We start from the raw sequence: 21,400 nt of genomic DNA on the forward strand, positions 1-21,400 counted from the left end.
TGACTCCTATCCCTGCACCATGAGGTCGACAGCATGGCTCCTTTTACCATGGGAGGAAGCCACCAGAACAGACTTACCTAGAGGGCACAATGGGTCCAGAGCCCCTGACACCTATAGATGTCCTTTAAAATATCATAATTTTTTTTAATTACGAGAGAAAAGGCAAATCTAATGCAGACTGTATTATATTTGTCCTTATAGCAATGCAATCACAACTATAATTTTTTAGTCATTTAAACAGAGGCCAGGAAGTCACAGTGGCCCTGGAAGTGGCAAGTGCACAGGGCTGGTGACCTCTGAACCTAGTGTGGCCTCAGATCTGTGGCTGCAGAGCCAGGAGTAGCGGCTGCCCTGCTGCTGCTCCTCCTCCTCTGTCGAAGCTTTCTGGCATTTCCTGCCGTCCACTGTTTCTAAGAAACAAGGAATTCCCACCGTGGAGTGTTTGGTGTGGGGGCTCTGGAACATGGATGCCTGGGCGTCAACTTGGGTGAGTCTCTGAGCCTCAGCTTCCCCATCTGCAAAATGGGGATGGTGAGGGTTTCCACCTGAGTTACCGGGAGGCCTATAAAATGCCCAGAACGATACCCTGAGCACCCAACACACACTCCCTGAACAAACCCACCCCGGTCACCATGGGGTCGGGGCCTCTGACCCTCTTCCTTAGCCCCACACCTGGCGACCACACACGCCCTGCCCTCCCGGGGGCCGGGGAGCCTCTGAGGGCAGGACCGCCATGGGCTGTGGGGCCCGCGGGCAGGCAGCGCCGCCAGGCCCGCCTGTGCAGGAGGGCGTCTTCCCCGCGCTCCCGGGAGGGCACCCCCCGTCGCACCCTCACACACGTCAGCCGCGCCCACAGACAGAGGCGCAGGGGCGCACAGACAGGGGGAGGCTCGGACAGGAGAGGCGCAGCCCCACGCGCACAGACACACTCACACCTGACACACAGACCGGCGCCGAGGAAGAGACCAGTCACAGGGGGACCCCTGGACGGCGCCCTCACGCTAAGACGCCGCGGACGGAAACAAAGGCAGACGCGCACACGGACGTGGACACTGAGGGACCCCGGAGAGACCGAGACGGGCAGCCGACACACACACACACACATATGAGCAAAGGCGAGACACAGTAGGACACCCGGACACACGCGGTGACAAACACGAAGAAACACAGCGCCCATCCAGGAATCTGGGTGCAACACACCCACAGGCACCCCCTTCACCCGCCCCATCAGCACACACGCCCTTCTCAAGTGCACACGCCCCTTCCCCGACCTGCAAACTCTCTACTCCCACACCCGCCCGGTCCGCGGCCAGAGTCACCCTCAGGAAAGTGACCGGATCCCCCAAACTCCACCGGCCGCACTTCACCGGCGCGAAAGGGCGGCTACACTTCCCAGAATACCGTGCGTCGCCGCCGCCGAAGCTACCGCCTCCCCTCAGAGCGAGCGCTGCCAAACGTACCCGAAGTGGAGAGGGTGGCGCAGGCGGTTCCATGTCCCAGAAGCCCCCGCGCCACGAGGGTCAAGGAGGCGGGCGTTCCTGGGGGATCAGGAGAAAGGTCGAGCAGGAAAGCGGGGAGAGGAAGACACCAGAGAGCAGCAGGATGGAGGCAAGGGAGGAGCGGGTAGGACCCGCGGCGTGGGGTCCAGGGAGAGGGAGGAGAGGGAGAGGCAGGTGCAGGGACGTGCTTATCAGGACTGGGAACTGAGTGAGCTGGAGAGGAAGGAAAGGGAGCGGGAGGGGAAATTGTAGAAAAGGAGGGGCGTGGGTGGAGGCGGGAAAAGATGCTGTAGCTTCTTTGTAGAAGTCTGCGTCCAGCCAGGGACTCTGTCGTGCTGACTTGCAGAAAATTTGTTAAGTCTGTGGAGACGCAAGAAAGCAAATGATGGCAATCAGAGAAGATATATTAACCCTTCGCGTTATGTGCCAGCCCCAGTTCTGGGTATGCTATTGTTACAGAATCAAAGTGGGGTTTCTACACCCTGCCCAGAGGCAAGGTCTAGAGGCAGAGGCCGGTGAGAGAGGAAAGAGGGATTTCATTCAGATGCTGCAGGGCCGGGGAGAAAGGCAGACTCTTGTCTCAAAGCCCATCCCCTCCGGAAAACCCGCGGAAAAACCCAGCCGTCCTCAGCCCCACCAGAACAGAAGGCAGCGTCCAGAGCTCCTTCTCCCATTCAAAGTACCGTCTTTTGAGAACCTCAGGTGGCCACTGAGCAGTCACCCAGGCAGCTCAGCTCGCTCCCGGCCGCTGTCCAGTTTCAGGCCCCCTCCTAGAACTCACAGGCGCCAACGTGGGCCAGGCCACTTCCAGAGCCACAACATGAGGCGAACTCACCGGTTAGCACATTTGCGAGGTGGGCAAGAGAGCGTCCCTTACTTACCCTGAGTTTATATGAGTTTCAGGTGTGGGACGGTCTGACTGCCCAATGAACTTCTCAAAGTTCCCCGTGCTGGAGGAGGGTTCACTGGAGACCAATCGTTTCCTTTCCCCAGGCTAGACTGACAGGCTAGTCTTTGGTCCAGCACCTCCCCCCCGCCCCCCGCCGCCATTGTGACCTCCTTTATGCCTGTGCCTGATTTACTTTGTACCACCCCCAATCAGGTACCAGAAGCTGATAGGTGGGGTTTTCCCCCATCCAATCATCTTGATAGACTAGCACGTGCTCACTGCAATGCTTCCTATTACCACCATCTTGCCCAGGACTGGGATCTGCCTCCAGGATAGGATGCTTCACGTGCAAGGCAGGACATCGTTTACGCAGGCAGTGTGGTCGCTCTCTGCCTCATCAAAGCCAAGGCAATTAGAGGTTTCCTCTGGTGGCCCCGTGTGTACTTGCCCTCTGCCTGCTCCTAGTGGTCCTGCCAGGTTACCGGTATCATTAAGATGTACAAATTCATTTAATCCTCTCAACGAAGCTACTTTCTAATGTGTGCATTAGAACACCAAAAAGTAGAAAAAGTTCAAAAGTAGAAATGTGTGCATTTTGTCTTGTGACAAAAGAGGGAAGTCAAAAGAGAGGGAACTGGGGTGCTGGCATGGGAAAGAGGGTCTCCAGGCTGGGGCTCCCTTGTACCATAAACAAAGCCAAGTACAAAAACATTTTGCTGAATGTCTCAGTTACCACATAAATTCCAACTGCAGCTGCCTTAGGTGGTGATTAATGACTTCTTTTTCTATCATTTTTAATGCTCAGCAGAGGATATGTTCATTGATTTTAGAGAGGAGCGTTAATCGGTTGCCTTCCATAGGCGCCCCGCCTGGTATTGAACCTGTAACCTAATATGTGCCTTGACCAAGAATGTCAAGAATGGAAGAATGGAAGCCACAATATTTCGGTGCACAGGACAATGCTCCACCAGCCAGAGTTGAACCCCGTTTTTGGTAGACCTGTTCTGGCTTCGACCTAGGCAGTCTGAGCTGTCCATGGTACTGAACTGAAGCCTTTCCCCACAGACCTGGCTTTTGTGTTGAGTCAGACCAGCTGAAGCTGTTCATGATTGAAACTCTAGGCAGAACGCACAGCTCTGTCTACCTCTGACTCCTTCAAAGCGCAGATCCACCTGGAAAGAGCCCTACTGTTGTCTGGAAATAAAGTTCTCTGGTCTATGGGGAGTGTGGGATGAGAGCAGATGAGGGCAAAAACTGCACAGTCACTTTTAAGAGGAAGCTTTGGCTTTTAGGATGGTAGAGCCTGGCTACAACCTGACTGGAATTATTAACAGGGTTTTGAAAACATTTTTGTGGCAAAAAAATGTACCCTCAAAAATGAAAAACAAAGGACAGATGTGCCAGTATTTAGGATGATGACTACCTTGGGTTGGAGAAAATTGGGGGAGTGCTATATAGTTGTATGTGTTTTGGCAAAGTTCTAGGTTTTAAGTTGTGAGGTGAGAGTCAGAGGAGGATATTATAGTGTAGTTACAAGAATACATCATGGCTCTGGCTGGTGTGGTTCAGTGGATTGAGTGCCAGTCTGCAAACTGAAACATCATATGTTCAATTCACAGTCAGGGCATATACCTGGGTTGGGGGCCCATATTTAATTATCATAACATATTTAATAATGATAGTGCAAATCTCATAGTAAGAGGTTGATACACTTGGCATTGTAATTATGGGATGGGTAATGTTAACTGGGCTCATTCAACGGAGGAGAAAAGTGGGGCTCAATCCATGCACCTGCAGATATTCACACAAACCTCCTACAAAGACAGGATGGCGGTTCCCTGTCTGTTGACACCTAAGAACTGGAGGCCATGAAATGTGGACCTGGATAAATCTGCAGCCAGCTTGCTCCCTATAGGCTCAAGATCAGCCATCCCACATAGAGGGGATAAAAACAACAGAAGCATGAAAAGATTTAACTTAATTTAAAAATAAATGGGCATAAACTCTCAGTTATGCAACATGAAATAATTGTAGAGATCTGCTGTACACTGTCCTCTAATTAAGATTACCTTTTGTACATCTGGCGAGGTGGCTCAGTTGGCCGGAGTGTGTTCCTGTACACCAGGAGATTGAGGGATAGGTTCCTGATCAGGACATGTACTTATGTGGTGGGTTCAGTCCTGAGTTGGAGCATGTGCAAGAGGCAACTGATTGACACATTGATTTCTTTCTATCTCATCTCTCCCTCCCTTCCTCTCTCTGGTGTCAATAAACATATCCTCAGGTGAGGATTTAATTTTTTAAAAAAAAGGAAAAAGAGGGTAGCCTTGGCTGGTGTGGCTCAGTGGATTGAGTGTAGCATGCGACCCCAAAGTTCACAGGCTCCATTCCTGGTCAGGGCACATGGCTGGTTTGCTAGCCATGTCCCTGGCTGGGCATGCTGGAGGCAAACCAATTGATGTATCTCTCGCACATTGCTGTTTCTTTCTCCCTTCCTTCCCTTCTCTCTAAAAATAAATAAAATCTTTAAAATAAAGGAGGGTAACCTCAGGGGTTTTTGCCCACAAGAAAGTAAAATATCATTTGAAAGGCAAAATAATTAAAAATGTAAGCTTTCTGCTTTTCAGTGTTCTGCACCTCTTATGCTTTTGTATGCTACCATATAATAAATTACACTGAAGTGTTATTTCTTCTCAAAAAAATAAAACACCAATGACAGTGCACGGTAGATACTGTTGTGAATTGTTATTTGTCATGTAATGCCGTATCTAAGAGCACCTCCCATTATCAGTGTCTTCGGCTCTTCCTCACCATTTCTTACTCAGACAGATCCTAATATATTTATCCAAACTTCTAAGGACAAATCCTTGGGTGTTGCCATTATTTCCTTGCTTCCAAATATGACTCTCCTAAGCTCTGGCTGAGAGGACACTATCCTATCCCATGATATCTATACAGCTGTCTTCTCTTTGCTGCCAGGGGCTGTGATCGATGTCACCTGAGAGAGGGCCCCCCTGACTGCCAGAGCTGAAAAAGCCCCTTCCTCCACTCTCTACCTCATCACTTGTGATCTCGCTCAGACATGAGCAGAGGGGGCTCCATGAGACAGGGGGCTGTGGTTACCTCACTGCTGGACTCCCAGCGCCTGGAACAGTGGAGGAAGTGCTCAGATACTTGTTGACTAAGTGACTCACTGTTCACCTGAGCCTCTCGAGATTCCTGCTTCTCGGTGGATGCTGAAATTCTAGGTCTTTAAGTATTAGGCATCTACATTCTTATGTCTTCAAACTGCCTCTTTCCCACCAAACAGAAAACAACTCAGGGTAGTTCTGGACCCAATTCCCTGACCATACTCACATGTCACATGAACTTGCCTGTGGGACGTTGAATTCAGTGAAAAAATGCCAGCCTTATACTTGCCTCTCCTTCTCCTCTCCTTCTCACCACCTCTCAAGCCCCTCTGGAAAGCAGGTGATCACCTGTAAGGACACATTCCCTGCTAGACAGCTCTTTAAGAAATTTGGGCCAAAGGAAAATTCCCCTGGTGACATTTCATGACATGGGGGATGTTTATTGGATAAATGAGCATCCAGAATAAAGGAGATGGGAAATCCATCGAGCCTCCTGGTGCTGCTGGTGGAGGTGTGTGTGTGCTGGGAAGATGGACAGATGTAATTTCCCGCTAGTATTTCTCCCTGGTGATGGGAGATAAGCAAATCCCAGGGAAACCTGTTCTGATAACAGGCATGAGACAATAGTTGTACCGAAATAAACCTCTTGTCCATCTTAGGAAGTGAGGATAAAATTATTAGAATAATGGTGCATAATAGAACCTCATATGTATTAGGTATTTTTCTAAATGCTTCCCTGTATTACTCAATTTGTTCTTCACAACACTATAAGGTAGCTACCATCCTTACCCTCGTTTTACAGATGAGAAAACTGAGGTACAGAGGAGTTCTTCTGAAAGTCCCTTAACGAGAGCAGGGCACAGTAGAATTTGGATGTGGCAGTCAGCTTCCTGGAAGCTATGACCTTGACCACCCCCATCTTCATGACCCTGTGGCCTTGCTCACATTCCATATACCCAAGTCTGTCCACCTGCAATAACATGTAAGTGATGTTAAGAGTCTGTAAGGGGCCCAGGCACAGAGTGCAGCTCAGTAACTGACAGTAGAGCTGTTATGTTCAGTGAGAGGGCCCAGTGCATAGATACATGGCCAGGATTCTAAGGGCTAATCCACACTAAACACTTAGGACAGACCCAAAGAAGTGGTTAGTGGTGGTGGTGTTGCTACGCATTTTTAAGAGGACCCACCAAATTTATAAAATGCAACATAAGCTTTAGAATATACAGTAAAAATAGATTGAGTGTACTCTATTTTTCTTTGCTTTTACTGTTTCTAGAGAGAGGGGAAGGAAGGGAGGAAGCAAGGGAGAGAACCGATGTGAAAGAGAAACATGGATCGGTTGCCTCTTGCATGTACCTTGACTGGGAACCAAATCCACAGCCCAGGCATGTGAGCTGACCAGGTGAAATGAGCTGGTGACTTTTTGTGGTCCACACTGGACAGGGCAAAAATAACTAAGGCTTTAGAGCTCCACGGTCCAATGCAGTAGCCAGTAGCCACATGTTCAATGTGAAAACAAATTAAAATTAGACACAGGTCAGAGAACATAACAAGAATCAACCAAGAAATGCATAAATAAGTGGAACAACACATCGATGGTTCTCTCCCTCTAGAATCAATTAAAAAAATTAAACACAGGTAAAAATTCTGTTCCGAGGCTGCGCTGCCCACATGTCAAATTCAACTGCCCATTGTCGTCAGTGGCCCCCACATGGACAGCACACAGAGCTTCCTGTAAAAGTGCTGGGGGCAGCCCTGTTCTGGGGGGTCCCTAGAGGTGTTGTAGGAACTGTATCTAAGTTTGCTTAGGAAACCCACCTAAGGGTAGATTTCCTTAACCTCCTCAGAGAGGAAACAGGCTCAGGAAATGACTGCGCTGTATGGAGTACACAGAACTGGGGTTTGAACCCAGCAGACCTCGTGCCAGAGTTACTGCTCCCAATCCATTCCATCACCTCCTTCTGCTAGATCTTGTGGGCGCTGCTGGGCAATTCCCTTTCCTTCCATTCCCCACATCCTCATCTTCCTCCTACACCTTTCCTTCCCTTTTTTCACTCTTCCTCTCCTCCTCCGCTCCCTCCAAGCTCCTCCTCCTCCATTTGTTCTCATAGGGTCTCAGGTAAGGCAGCTAGATGTGGCCTCCAGGCCAGACAGTACCCTCCCCAGACCCCAACCCATGGTGGCTTTAACCCCCTTCCCTGCCCACAGCACATCCTCCTTTTGAGTCTGCCCCCCAGCCCCTGGATTCACTGGCCTGCAGGGATTTATTTTATTGTGCAGAGAATTACAGCTCTGAGCCTTGGTTTCTTCAGAAGGAAACCCAGCAAAATAAGGGCTCTGAGCCATAATTAATTACCAACTTATTAATAAATACATGTTATTTTATTAATAGAGCACCATTCTTGTATCATTTGCTTTTTATTATTATTTGTAACAGATCCCTATTATCATCAATAATGAAATTTTAAGTACACCATGACTAAGGCTGTGGGTCATCCACAGACTGGATGATGCCCCCACCTGACTGAAGGCACTTGATTTTCACAAGAATTCCAGCCAGCAAGGGGTGGTGGGGGATGGTCTGTGATCTGAGAGAGGATTGTTCTGCAACTTAAACAGTCCTGCAAGGGGCGGGGGGTGGCCTACTATGTAGGGTTTCTGCAGGTAGGGCCCTTCCCCTGATCTCTGAAGCAGAGAGTCTGACCATTCCCAAGCCAGGAATGCAGGGCTGGGAGGTGCAGGTGGCCCCATACTTGGGAAAGGCTTGCTGGATTCCTGGGGTTCCATGGGGTATTTCTGCCTCCTCCACCCAAGCCTTGACCCACAAATTAATGGGAAAGCTGAAAGCTCTATCTTTTGCACCTGACAACTGTACAAATGACATTTGTCTCCTTTAAAACTTTTATATTAAAAATATTTAACAAACAACTATGAGAAAATTTGGCATCTGAATCTATTACTGTTAACCCATAACAATGAAAACAAAAATATCCCCTCACAAACCACATGGCAACTTCTATTGTAACAGGGAAACTGGGAGCTGGGTTTGGGGAAAACAAGGAAACCCAAGGGTGGCAACAACCTCACCCCTGAACTAGATCCAGACGTGTGCAACCAAGTGAGAATGTTCCCATGGAGCCCACCTCCCTTTCCTCCACTTTACTACTGAGGAGATGGAGACCCAGAGACACCAAAAGGGTTGTCCAAGCTCACAGGACAGTTTAGTAAATCTCAGTCTGGAGCCACAGAGCCCCTGTGGATGCTCTAGAAGCAGCTTGTGTGCATGGCATGGCCTGTCGCCAGCACCCATATTCCAAAACCCACCTGGGTAGGACTTGCCGAGTCTTACCGTGGGCTCCAGTATCATTTCTGGCACTGGTGCACGAGCTCAGGACCAGCCCATAAGGTGTGGATACAGAGGTTCATTGTGATCCTTGCTACATGTGCACCTTCCTTTAGTGTTGTGTAAGGCAGATGTTCTGACTGAAGGTTTTTCCACACTTGCCACACTCGTAGGGCTTCTCTCCCATGTGGATCCTCTGGTGGAGGGTAAGTGAGAAGTTCCTGACAAAAACCTTGCACCACTGGCCTCACATGTACGGTTTCTTGGTGGTGTGGATGTGCTGGTGCCTGATGAGGCTGGCATCCTGGCTGAGAGCCTTACAACACTGGCCACACTGTAGGGCTTCTTGATGGTGTGGCTGTCATGGTCCATTGCCAGGGATGAGTGCCTTGGCGAGTCCATCTGGCAGATGGAGCCCTCGGCAGTCTTATCCCTTGTATGTGTCCTCTGGTGCACGAGGAGGTGCTTGTTCTGGCTGAAGGCCTTGCCACAGTCTCCACACGTGTATGGCTTTTCCCCAGTGTGCGTCCTCTGGTGCAGGATGAGGGTCCATTTCTGGCCGAAGGCCTTTCCACAGTCCCTACACGTGAACGGCCTCTCCCCGGTGTGCGTCCTCTGGTGTGCAATGAGGTACTCGTTCCGGCTGAAGGCCTTACCGCAGTCCCCACACGTGTATGGCTTCTCCCCGGTGTGTGTCCTCTGATGCACGATGAGGCTTCTGTTCTGGCTGAAGGCTTTGCCACAAGCGCCGCAGACATACGGCTTCTCCCCAGTGTGTGTCCTCTGGTGCAGGATGAGGTGCCTGTTTTGGCTGAAGGCCTTTCCACAGTCTCTGCAAGTGTAAGGCTTCTCCCCAGTGTGCGTTCTCTGGTGCAGGATGAGGTACTCATTCCGGCTGAAGTCCTTGCCGCAGTCTCTGCACAGGTGCGGCTTTTCCCCTGTATGTGTCCTCTGATGTACTATGAGGCTCCTGTTCTGGCTGAAGGCCTTGCCGCAGTCACTGCACACATACGGCTTCTCCCCGGTGTGCGTCCTCTGGTGCAGGATGAGATTCCATTTCTGGCTGAACGCCTTTCCACAATCCCCACAGGCGTATGGCTTCTCCCCGGTGTGTGTCCTCTGGTGTAAAATGAGACTCCTATTCTCGCTGAAGGATTTTCCACAATCCCAGCACATGTATGGCTTCTCCCCAGTGTGTATGCTCTGGTGCAGGATGAGGTGCTTGTTCTGGCTGAAGGCCTTGCCACATTCCCCGCATGTGTATGGCTTCTCCCCAGTGTGCACGCGCTGGTGGGTGGTGAGGCACCACTGGAGGGTAAACTTTTTCCCGCACGTGGTGCACAAAAAGGGCTTCTCCCCAGTGTGAATTCGTTGATGCTTCTTCAGGGATGAGTTATGACTGAAAGCCTTGCCACAGTCCCTGCACTGATAGGGCTTCTTCCCTGCATGTAGTTCGGAGGGAGGACTGAGGCTTGAAGTCCCTGAGTTCTTCCCACACACTGGGAATGGGCAAGTCCCTGATCCTCTTGGTCCTTCCGATCTCAGAGGGGCTGGCGTTGGGCTTTGGTGGACAAAGGACTTAAATTCATAACATTCAAGGGCTAATGCTTGGGACATGTCCAAATGCTCTGGACAGGATCCAGGGCTCCCCTGTCGTTGCCCCACTAGACCACCCTGTGTTTCTGCTCCTTCACAGGTACAGCTCCAGGAATCATTCTTTGTGGGTCCTTCCACCACCACTGCAACAGATGGTCCGGCTTCCCTGATGTCCTTCTGTGGGTTGGATTCTTTCACATCAGGTCTCCTCTCCAAATCTGAGGGGAGAGGGAAAGAGATGACAATCCACATGTAATTAATCACGCAGGGAAGGAGGACCTTCCCAAGACATGACAAGACAGCATGAGAGCAGAGGACAGTGTGTTGTGGGGACAGATAGGAGATGGGAAGCAGTGACCTGAGACAGTGAGGTTTAGGGAGGTGGGCAGAGAAACTCCCCTTGAAAGTAGGTGCAAAGGCAGCCAGCAGAGACCAGACCTGGGCAGACAGACCCCTGAAGAGAAAGAGGAGGAATGTGGGCTTGGAGGAGCGGATCAAAGGCTCCCGCAAACCCAGTGAGTGTTCACTGCACTCAGTTCCTCGCTTCCAGTCTTCAAAATGCACACCCCAAACCAGCTGTCTGTAGGCAATGACTTTCATTACAAATGATAAAGTGAAAGCTGACTGTTAAGTGGGTGTGCTGGTTGCCCTCTGTCTCCCCACCAGACAGCCAAGCCAGCAGCTTCCTACACTGCACAGTAATAGCCTGGCCCCTGGTGGGTGGCTCCAGACCCTTCCTCTTTGCACACTGGTCCCTCCCTGCCAACTCCAGCCACTCCAATCCCCTCCTGTGTGTGTCCCATGGGCTCCTCAATCTGTTTCCAGCCTGGGGTGCTGTCCTGAGTTCCAGGCTCTGCACATGGACCTCAGGGTTCACACCAACACTTAAAAACTGTGAGACCTTATACAAAAATCTCATTAAAAAAGTGAATATCCAGCCACAAGAAGCCCTCCTTCCTAGGAAGCAACAAAGCAAGCAGAAGTGGTAAGCAATTATCCTCCTTCCTCCATTTACGCCCCCACTGGCTCCACAACGCCTGAGTCTGAGACCCCTCCCCTGAGTAACGAAAGCCCAGATTTCAGTCTCTTGTTTATGCTGATACCTCCTAAGTGGATCTAGGGCATTTCTCTTGATTTTCCTTCCCTTTAAAAGGTCTGCACACTTAATAGGAACATTTTTAAAGGATGTATTCCAGAAATGGAATCATTTGAAATTTGGCTGATAATACAAAATTGTCTTCCAAAAGTGTTGTCCCAACTTTATGCTCCTAAAATGAAGAGTCCCTTTCCCTACACCTTTGATACAGAATGATGTTACTTCTCTCTTCTTTTTTAAATGTCTCACTGGAGGATATCCCTAGGGTAGGAGGAAGAGGATGGAGACAAAGAGGGGGAGGGAAAGGGAGTAACGCTGATAGAGAAAGAAACATCAGCTGATTGATTCCCCATGTGCCCTGACTGAGGATCAAACTCGCAACCAGATAGTGCCCTGATAAGTATTCTTTTTCATCTCTGTGTACCTCATGGGCAAGAACTATATTTCTGTGATTCAAATGGTACTTCATTGACCATTAGTAAGGCTTATAAATCTTTTGTGAAGTATAACTCTATGCATTACTACATCTATCAATTGCATGCTGATGAGTAGGGACCATCTGTCTATCATTCCTGTGGTCTTTTTCTTGTTTATTTCTAAGAGCTCTCTATGTATTTCTAATCCTCTGACTGTTATACATGTGGTAAATACTCTTCCCTACTTCATCACTTATCAAGTTCATTTTTAGCTTCAAGTAACTTTAATATCCTACATGTCAGATCTGTCCATCTTTTCTATTTCTGTCATCCTGAAGTGACAGGCAGATGGTGAGTAATGCAGCAAAACTGCCCCCTTACCCAGCGAGACCAGGTTCCAGTAGGTCTCCATCATCACGTCCCTGTACAGGTCCTTCTGCGCAGGCTTCAGCTGCTGCCACTCCTCCTGGGTGAAGTCCACAATCACATCCCTGAACGCCACCGACCCCTGTAAGAGGAAGTGCACACCACTCACCACAGGGCCCTCCTCACAGAGGTCGGAAGACACGGCCAGAAGGGCCGTGAGGATCAGGAAGGCACGCAGGATGCATCTGATGTGGTGTCAACAAGGTGTAGATCTCTGAAGGGCCTGACCACTCAGCGTCCTCGGTGCCTAAGTACATTGGATGGTTCTCAGAGGAACAAGTAAAATATGGGGCTGTTCACTAGGAAGACAAACAACCCAATTCAAAAATGGGCAAAGGACCTGAATAGACACTTCTCCAAAGAGGCCAAGAAACTTATGAAAAAATACTTAATGTCACTAATCATCAAAGAGCTGCAATTTAAAACCCCAATGAGACATTATCTCACACCTGTCATATGGAGACCCCCATAACAGACCCACAATCTGTTCAATGCAATCATGACAGATGCCTGAGCAGCAATAGCTCTAGGGGGTGTCCAGGGAGCTAGAAGCTATGGTCTGGGGTTAAATCCTTGCGGGGAGATTCCAGGTGGGACAGGTAGGTCAAGACCTGAGGCTCAAATGGCAGACTAAGCACTGAGGACGCAGACACCATGACCCTGGGTGTGAAATGAACATGGCCGAGCATGCAGTGGAAGACAAGATGACATGACGACAAAAATGTTGTCACCACAGCAGTAACGACACCTGTCACTCACTAGGTAGTTGCTCTGTGCCAGGTTTTAGTCTAAGCCATGTTACCGGTTCAGTTTCGTGTTGAGTTCCTGTGTTGAAGTGCTAACCCCCAGCTCCTCGGCATGGGACCTGATTTGGAAACAGGGTCATTACAGGTGTACTGAGTCATGATGAGGTCACACTGAAGAACCGTGACCACCTTAGAAAATAGGACATTGGTCCTTATAAAAGGAAGAAATTTGGACACACAGACATGCACACAGGGAGACTCCACATAAGGACGGGATATGGTGCCACAAGCCACAGGACCAACAGAAGCTGGGAGAGGCTGGGAACAGACCCTTCCCTAGCCTTCAGAGGGCACAGTGCTCTACTGACACCTTGATCTCAGGTTTCCAGGCCCCAGAACTGTGGGAAAATAGATTCCTGATCAGAGCATGTGCTGCTCTGTTACGGCAGTCCCAGAGCTCAAGCAGAATAACATATCTGTCAAGGACCTCGAACCACAGCTCATACTTCCCAAGAGAACACACCTGCTGGCCAATCTTTCTGTGCAGGGAGTGCCCGCCAGGGAGTCTGGGCTCACACCGGCCTCCTCTGTCTTGGGGCCACCACCACATGATGGGGGAGCAGTACGGAGCGGTCAGTGGTTAACAGTCTGGGCTTGGGAACCTGCAATGAAATCCTGGCTCTGCCCCTGACCCTCTTGGCTGTTTCCTCGGACAATTGTCTTAACCTTCTTGAGCCTCTTTGTTCAATGGACCTCCTAGTAACAATGCCCCCCTCTGTAGCTATTACCAGGTTAAATGAGGTCACGCATGTGTGATTCCACACCATGGTACGGTTGCAGGAAGCTCTCGGAAATGGCAGCTACTGCTCTTAATGCTTGATTTATTGGACATTTCATATATTTCTTCTATATGTTTCTCATCAATAAAAATTTTATATTATTTGATTCTTTGACCCATTCATACTTTGGGAAAACCCAGGTAATAATTTCTTTTTCAACAGTTTTCTGAAGATACATTAATTGATTTAAGAGAAAGAAACAGGGAGAGAGACAGACATCTATGTGACAGAGAAGCATTAATCAACTGCCTGAGGAATGACCCCGGAGCTGAGAATTGAACCTGCAACCTTTTGGTGCACAGGATGACGCTCCAACTGAGCCCCCTGCCAGGGCAGTAATTTCTTTTTTAAAAACACCACTTTATTGAAGTATGATTGGTATACTACAAGTTGCACATACTTAAGGTATACTTCTTGATAAATCTGGAAGTACAAACCTTTGAAACCAACACCACTGAGGCCTAAAACACATCCACTACCTCCTAAAGGTTCCCCCTGCCCTCTTTATTTTTGTACTTATTTCATATTAGTTTTTTAAATATATCTCCTGCTGAAAGTCTACTCTATGTCTTCCCTGACTGAATGAAATCACTCAATGAAATTTTTACCGAGCAGGCTCCATGTAGTGAGCCCAGGCTGGGACTGGCTGAGAACCAGAGAAAGACCTGGGCGTCTGGGAGCCCACATGGAACAGCAAGGGTGTGGGAGTTGAGACAAGGGGCCCCTCCTCAGAAGGGTCGAGAGATTCCCCTGCAGAAGGGGCTTCCCTCCAAGCGTGCCAAAGCCCTCTGAATGCTCTGCGTGCATGAGTGGACTGAGGCCACTAATTCCAGAGCTCCATCTATTTTGGACTCGTCTAATGGTATAAACCATTTCCCCACAAGAAAAACCTCATCCAGTTCCATGAGCTGAAATCAGGATCTATATTTTTTTAATCCTCACCTGAAAATAATATTTATTGGTTTTAAAGGGAGAGGAAGGCAGGGTCAGAGAGAAAGACAGACAGACATTGATCTGATTGCCTCATGCACAGGCCCCACGGGGGATTGAACCTGCATCCTTTCGGAGTACAGGATGATGCTCTAACCAACTGAGCCACCTGGCCAGGGCAGGCTCTAGTTTTAAAAGAATCAGACAGTAATTACACTAAAAGAGATTAAGGAAAAAAAGTGAACCCCCATGTTCCAACCACAAGGAAATGACAACCATGGGGAAATCCTAAACAAGGTGGTTAACATAGGAAACCAAGGCAACCATTACAGAGAAGGTAACAGTGGAGAGGTAATGGTGCAGCCGTCCTGGAAAACAGATTGTTCCTTAAATGGTTAAACATACTGTCATCGAAGGACCTATAGTTTTCTCTCCTACACTCAAGAGAAATGAGAAGATCAAACAAAACTACATGAATGTTCACAACATTACTAGTGACAACTGAAAAGTGGAAACGACCCAATATACGCAACCTGATAAATGCATAAACATGTGCTTTACCTGTATGATGGAATAGTACAGAGTCATGAAAAAGCACATCGCTACAATAGATGAACATCAAAAACATGATGCTCAGAGAAAGCAGCCAGATTAAAAAAACCATGTTGTGTGATTCCATTTATAGAAATGTCGAGCCCTGGCTGGGTGGTGTGGTTGGAGTGTTGTCTGTACAACCAAAGGATGAGAGTGCAGTCCCGGGTTGGAGTGCATATGGGAGGCAACCGATAGATGTTTCTTTCTCTCACTCTCTAAATCTCAAAGAACATATCCTCTGGCGAGGATTTAAAAAAAAAAGATTTGTGCCCTGACACATATACGTGTGTGAGTGTGTGTGTGTGTGTATAAAATTTATTGATTTGAGAGAGAAAGAGAAAGAAAGAGATGTTGTTCAACTTAGTCATGAATTCATTGGTTGCTTCTTGTGTGTACCCTGTCCAGCGAATGAACCTACAACCTTGCCATATCAAGATTATGCTCTAACCAAATGAGGTACGTCTATATCCTTTTTATTACAAAGCTTTTCTTTAATACAAAGAAATTTAGAGAAAAGTACTACACATACCCACCCACTAAATCATCAGGGCAAGAGCCAGGGACATTCATGGGTCCCTCCCCAAAGGCATCCTCCTACAGTCTCCATGGGCATTTAGTACAGTCTGCCCACTTCTGAAGGTCCATTGTCCAGCACATCTGGCCCTGGGACTCTCTCACACTAGATGGAACATGTTTAAGTTGCCACTTCCCAGGTGCCCGCCAGTGTTTCCTGAGAGCCCACAGGGTAGAACAGGTCACTCCTGTGTTATCCCGTCCCATGAGGTTGTCAAAAGCCATTGTCAGTACAGTACTCTCTGTCCTCATAGTAGACACAACCCCAGGAGACTGGGCCAGGGACATGGGCCCTGAGCAGAGCTCGGCGGGGTGGGGGGAGCAGCAGAGGGTCATTTTCATATAGAAGCCTGACCCTAAGGAAGGCGGTGCGCGATGGTGACATGACTCACCAGGGCCTTCTTGGTCAGCTGCTGGGTGGCCATTCTTCCAGTGCCCATGATGGCCGGGGGACAGACAGGCTGTGTGCAGGGGGAGAAAGAAAGGCACAGTGAAAGATCAGGTCGAGGCCCATCATACCATGCAGAGAGGACAGACAGACACACCCACTAGGAGACAGGCAGAGAGGCACATGCACACATGTTCATAGTGAACGCACTGGGGGTGGTTATGGCATTCAAGACACTCAACAAAAGTCTCTAACTTAATCCTCCTGACACCCTACAAGGTGGAAGCTATTTCCACTCACCCTCAGTTTCAGATGAGGAAACTGAGACCCAAACACATGAGCCACATGCTGAAGAAGACAGAGCTGGGATTACTGCTGGGCTGAGTACATGCAGGTCCACCTGCTTGGTGCACACTCACACCCACACACTGACACTGCCCCAACACACATGCATGTGCACACTGCCAGTCCCAGTCTGGAACAAAAGTACTCTCTGCCCCTGACCCGGGTATGACTGCTGGTCACAGGACCCAGAAGACATTGCAGCACCACCCCCACCTGCTCTTTTGGGGTTACTGTCTCAATGATCAGACATTGTAGGATGGTTAGAGCCATGTGACTCCACCGGTTGGATCATCGTTCAGAACACAAAAGGTCAGGTTTATTCCAGATCATGGCCTGCGCCTAGGTTGCAGGTTTCATCCCCCCATCCCAGGTTGGGGTGCATATGGGAGGCAACTGATCAATGTTTTTCTCTCCTTCACTCTCCAAAAGCAGTAAACATATAAATGACATTTATTGTAGCACCGTTCCTAGAAGCAAAACACCACCCACCCACCCACCCAACCAACAAAACCTGGTCAGGCAGACAGATGGCGGGACTCCAGTCTGAAATCCCACATCACCTCCCAGAAGCAGAAGTTGTCATGTCCCAGGGTACAGTAATTTCATGAATTTTTTTAACAGAATTGAATTTTTTAAAACGTATTCATTTTGGACTTGCAGTCTCTGAGTCCTATCCATGCACCCTGAGGGCAAACACAAGTTCCTTTTCCTGTACTAGAAAGCTACCAAAGCTGACTTACCCAGGAGGCACACTGGTCCCCTGACACCTGTAGGGGCCCTAAATATCATTTCTTTCAAGACTGTAAGAGCAAATGTGAATATAATCTAGCCAGGACTAGCAATACAATCACAACTTTAATTTTTACTATATAAAAAGGACACCACGAAGGCACAGTAGCCCTGGAAGTGGCATGTGCACAGGGTGGGTGACCACTGAATCCCGTGTGGCCTAAGATCTGTGGCTGCTGAGCCAGGGGTGGCAGCTGTTCCTGCTACTCCTCCTCTGTCCAAGCTTTCCGGCATTTCCTTCCATCCACTGTTTCAAAGAGGAAACAAGGATTTGCCACCTGTGGGGCGGTTGGTGTGGGTGCTCTGAAACGCGGATGCCTGGGTGTGGGGTTGGGTGATTCACTTAAAGTCCCTGAGCCTCAGTTTCCCCATCTGAAAAATGGGGGTGATGAGGGTCCATATCTCAGAGTTACTGGGAGGCCTTTAAAATGCTCAGAACGATGCCTTGGCTTGCATGGCTCAGTGGACTGAGTGCCAGCCTGTGAACCAAAGGGTCATTGGTTCGATTTCCAGTCAGGGCACAGGCCTAGGTTGCAGGCCAGGTCCCCAGTTGGGGGTGTATGACAAGCAACCACACATGGATGTTTCTCTCCCTCTCTTCCTCCCTTCTCCTCTCTCTAAAACTAAAGAAAAAATTTTAAAAATGCTCAGAACGATACCCTGAACACCCAACACACACTCCCTGAACAAACCCACGCCGGTCAGCAGGGGGTCGGGGCCTCTGACCCTCTTCCTCAGCCCCGCACCTGGCGACCACACACGCCCTGCCCTCCCGAGGGCAGGGGAGCCTCTGAGGGCAGGAGGGAGATGGGCGCCGCCAGGCCCGCCTGTGCAGGAGGGCGTCTTCCCCGCGCTCCCGGGAGGGCACCCCTGACGCACCCTCACACACGTCAGCCGCGCCCAGAGACAGGAGCAGGTGCAGACTGAGAGGCACAGACCGGGGAAGGACGGGACAGGAGAGACACACCCCTACACGCACAGACACACACCTGACAGAGAGGCACAGAGACTGTCGTCTCCACACGGAGTCACCGCGACGGAAACAAAAGCAGACATGCACACAGACGGACCCCGAAGAGACCAAGACGGGAAGCCGACACACACACATACACACACACGCACACACACACACGCGCGCAAAAAGCGAGACACAGGAGGACTCCAGGACTCACGCAGTGACAAACACGGAGACACATTTAAAGACAAGGCCCGGGCGTCTCAGCCCAACTAACAGAGAGCCACAGGATTCATCTTCACCGTACAAGCCCACGCCTAGCCGCACACGCCCATTACCCGGGTCCGCACCCAGTCTCCTCCCGCTTCCGCTCGTCTGCCGCCAGACTCACCGCGCGGCTCCCTGAGGAAAAGGACCTGAGCCATCGAGCCCCTACCCCGGGAGCAATGCGCCTGCGCGGTTAGCGGACTACATTTCCCAGAACCCCGCGTTCTGCTGCCACCGCTGCAGCTCAGGCCTCCCCTCAGTGCGAGAGCTGCCGAGCAAACCTGAATCCGAGAGAAGGCCGGGAGCCGCTCCATTTCACAGAACCCCCTGCGCAGCCACGGTCCAGAAAGCGGTGTTCGTGGGGGATTAGGTGCTACGTCGCGCAGGAGCGCTGGGAGAGGAAGACGCCAGAGAGCGGGATGGGGCCCAGGGAGGAGCGGGTTGGAGCCACGGTGTGGGGTCCAAGGAGGGGGAGGAAAGGGAGAGAGGGGTGCAGGAAGGGTGGGAGGGGGACAGGGAGGATAGTGAGCTGAAGAGGAGGGAGGGGGAGGGGAAACTGTAGAAAAGGTGGAGCGTGGGTTAAGGCGGGAAAAGACGCAGTAGCACCTCTGCAGATGTCGTGCCTCCAGCCAGGGACCCTGATAGTCGTGGTGACTTACAAAAAATTTGTAAAGCCTGTGGAGACGCGAGGAAACAAATGATGGTGACCAGAAAAGTATTAGCTCTTTGCATTATGTGCCAGCCCCTGTTCTGGGCATGGTATTGTTACATGTTATTAAGCATGTTTGGTTACAGAACCAATGTGGGGGTTCTGCTGCCCACCACCCTCAAGAGGCAAGTTCTAGAGACAGAGGCTGGTGAGAAAGCAAAGAGGGTTTTCATTCAGAATCTGCAGGGTCGGGGAGAATAGCAGACTCTTGTCTCAAAGCCCAGCCCCTCCCAAAAACCCGAGAAAAAACCCCCGCCGTCCTCAGCCCAACCAGAACCGAAGGCAGTGTCCCGAACTCCTGTTCTCATTCAAATCAGTCCTTTTTTGGGAACCGTAGGGGCTGCTGAGCAGTCACTCAGGCACCTCAGCTTGGTCCTGAGCACTGTCCGGTTTCAGGGTCACTCCTAGAAACCTCTGGGCCTGCCGAAGTCTGCCAGGGTCACAAAGTCCCACTAACTCACCAGCTAGTGCGTTCCCCAGGTAGGCCAGAGAGCGTCCTTTCCTTCACCTTGGTTTATTCCTTCCGGGTGTGAGACGGTCCGCTTGCCCAATTAACTTACCAACGTTCCACGTGCTTGGGAGGGGTCGTGGAGCGGGGGGTTCACCCACGACCAATCACTTCTCTTACCCAGGCTAAACTGACAGGCTAGTCTTCGGTCGTGCACCTCCCCGCTGCCGCCATTCTTACCTCTATGGTGTAACTGTCTGCCTTTCCCTGTTCCTACCCCCAATCAGATACCAGCAGTGGATAGAAGGGCTTTCCCCACTCTTTGTCTTTCCAGCATTGCGCGTGCTCCGTGTAATTCTTCCTCATGCTGGCCTCTTGCCTGGAGCAGGGTACCTGACTCCAGGCTAGGTTGCTCCACCTGCAACGCAGGAGCTCGGTTACCAAGGCAATGCCACCCCACCCGCCGCTTTGCCGTTGCCCAGGGAAAATGGAGATCTCAGGCGGCCCCTCCTGTTCCTGCCCTCTGCCTGCTCCCTGTGATCCAGCCCGGCTATCATATTAAGATGTAAAAACTTGCCCTGGCTGGCGTGGCCTAATGGGCTGAGCGCCGGCTTGCGAACCAAAGGGTCTCTGGCTGGGTTCCCAGTCTAGGGCACATGCCTGAGTTGCAGGCCAGGTCCCCAGTAGCAGGTGCACGAGAGGCAACCACACGTTGATGTTTCCTCTTTCTCTCTTCCCTTCTCTAAAAATAAATAAATAAAATCTTAAAAAACAAAAGATGTAAAAACTCACTAAGTCCTGGCAACCAAACTACTTTCCAGATGAGGACAGTGATACAGACAAGAGAGGTCACAGGGGAGAAAAGCGGGGGAGCTGGGGTGGGGAAGGGGCCTCCAGGTTGGGGCACTCCAACAACATGAACCGAAAAGCCAAGTGCAAAAGCATTTGCTGAACGTCTCAGTGACAACAAAAATGCCAACTGCAGCCACCTTAAATGGTGATAAATGACTTTTTTTCTCTGTTTTAGTCGTCTCCCAGCCAGGGCTGAACCCCCTCTCGGAAAGACCTGTTTAAGCTGTTTGGACAGGCCGACTGAGCTGTCCGTGGTACTGAACCCTTTTACCACGGACGCGACTATCTTACCCGACGTCATTGGGAGACCTATCCTTGGTGCTGATTCAGACGGGGTGCCTCTGTCCCTGAGTGACTCTCTAAGCGGAATGCCCAGGTCCCGTCTACCCTGATTTCTTCAAAGAACAGAGCCGCCTGGGATAGAGCCCTGCTGTTGCCTGTAAACAAAGCTCTCAGGGCTATGAGGAGCGTGGGATGGAAGCAGACGAGGGCAAAAACTGCACAACCATTTTTAAGAGGCCGCTTCGGCTTTTAGGATGGTAGGGTCTGGCTACAACCTGACTGAAATT

General features: G+C 50.2%; 1 protein-coding gene and 1 non-coding gene across 2 annotated transcripts in view; one reads left to right on the plus strand and one right to left on the minus strand.

Annotated features, from left to right (window-relative positions):
* The window catches only part of LOC129082559 (endothelial zinc finger protein induced by tumor necrosis factor alpha-like), a 66,302-nt gene that overhangs the window by 11,136 nt on the left and 33,766 nt on the right, over positions 1-21,400 (minus strand). The window contains exon 1 of the mRNA XM_054588264.1: positions 1,461-1,564. Within this exon, the coding sequence (XP_054444239.1) occupies positions 1,461-1,493 (33 nt within the window). The 5' untranslated portion in view covers positions 1,494-1,564. Of the gene's footprint in view, positions 1-1,460 lie in introns of the transcript that reaches the window.
* Positions 4,198-4,328, plus strand: LOC129082641 (small nucleolar RNA SNORA38). Its single transcript, XR_008530434.1, has one exon. It is a non-coding gene; the product is annotated as a small nucleolar RNA SNORA38 (small nucleolar RNA).

The sequence above is a fragment of the Pteronotus mesoamericanus genome, unplaced genomic scaffold, assembly GCF_021234165.1.
Source record: "Pteronotus mesoamericanus isolate MK-2021 breed Mesoamerican mustached bat unplaced genomic scaffold, CSHL_Meso_final scaffold_128, whole genome shotgun sequence".
Classification (NCBI taxonomy): Eukaryota; Metazoa; Chordata; class Mammalia; order Chiroptera; family Mormoopidae; genus Pteronotus; species Pteronotus mesoamericanus.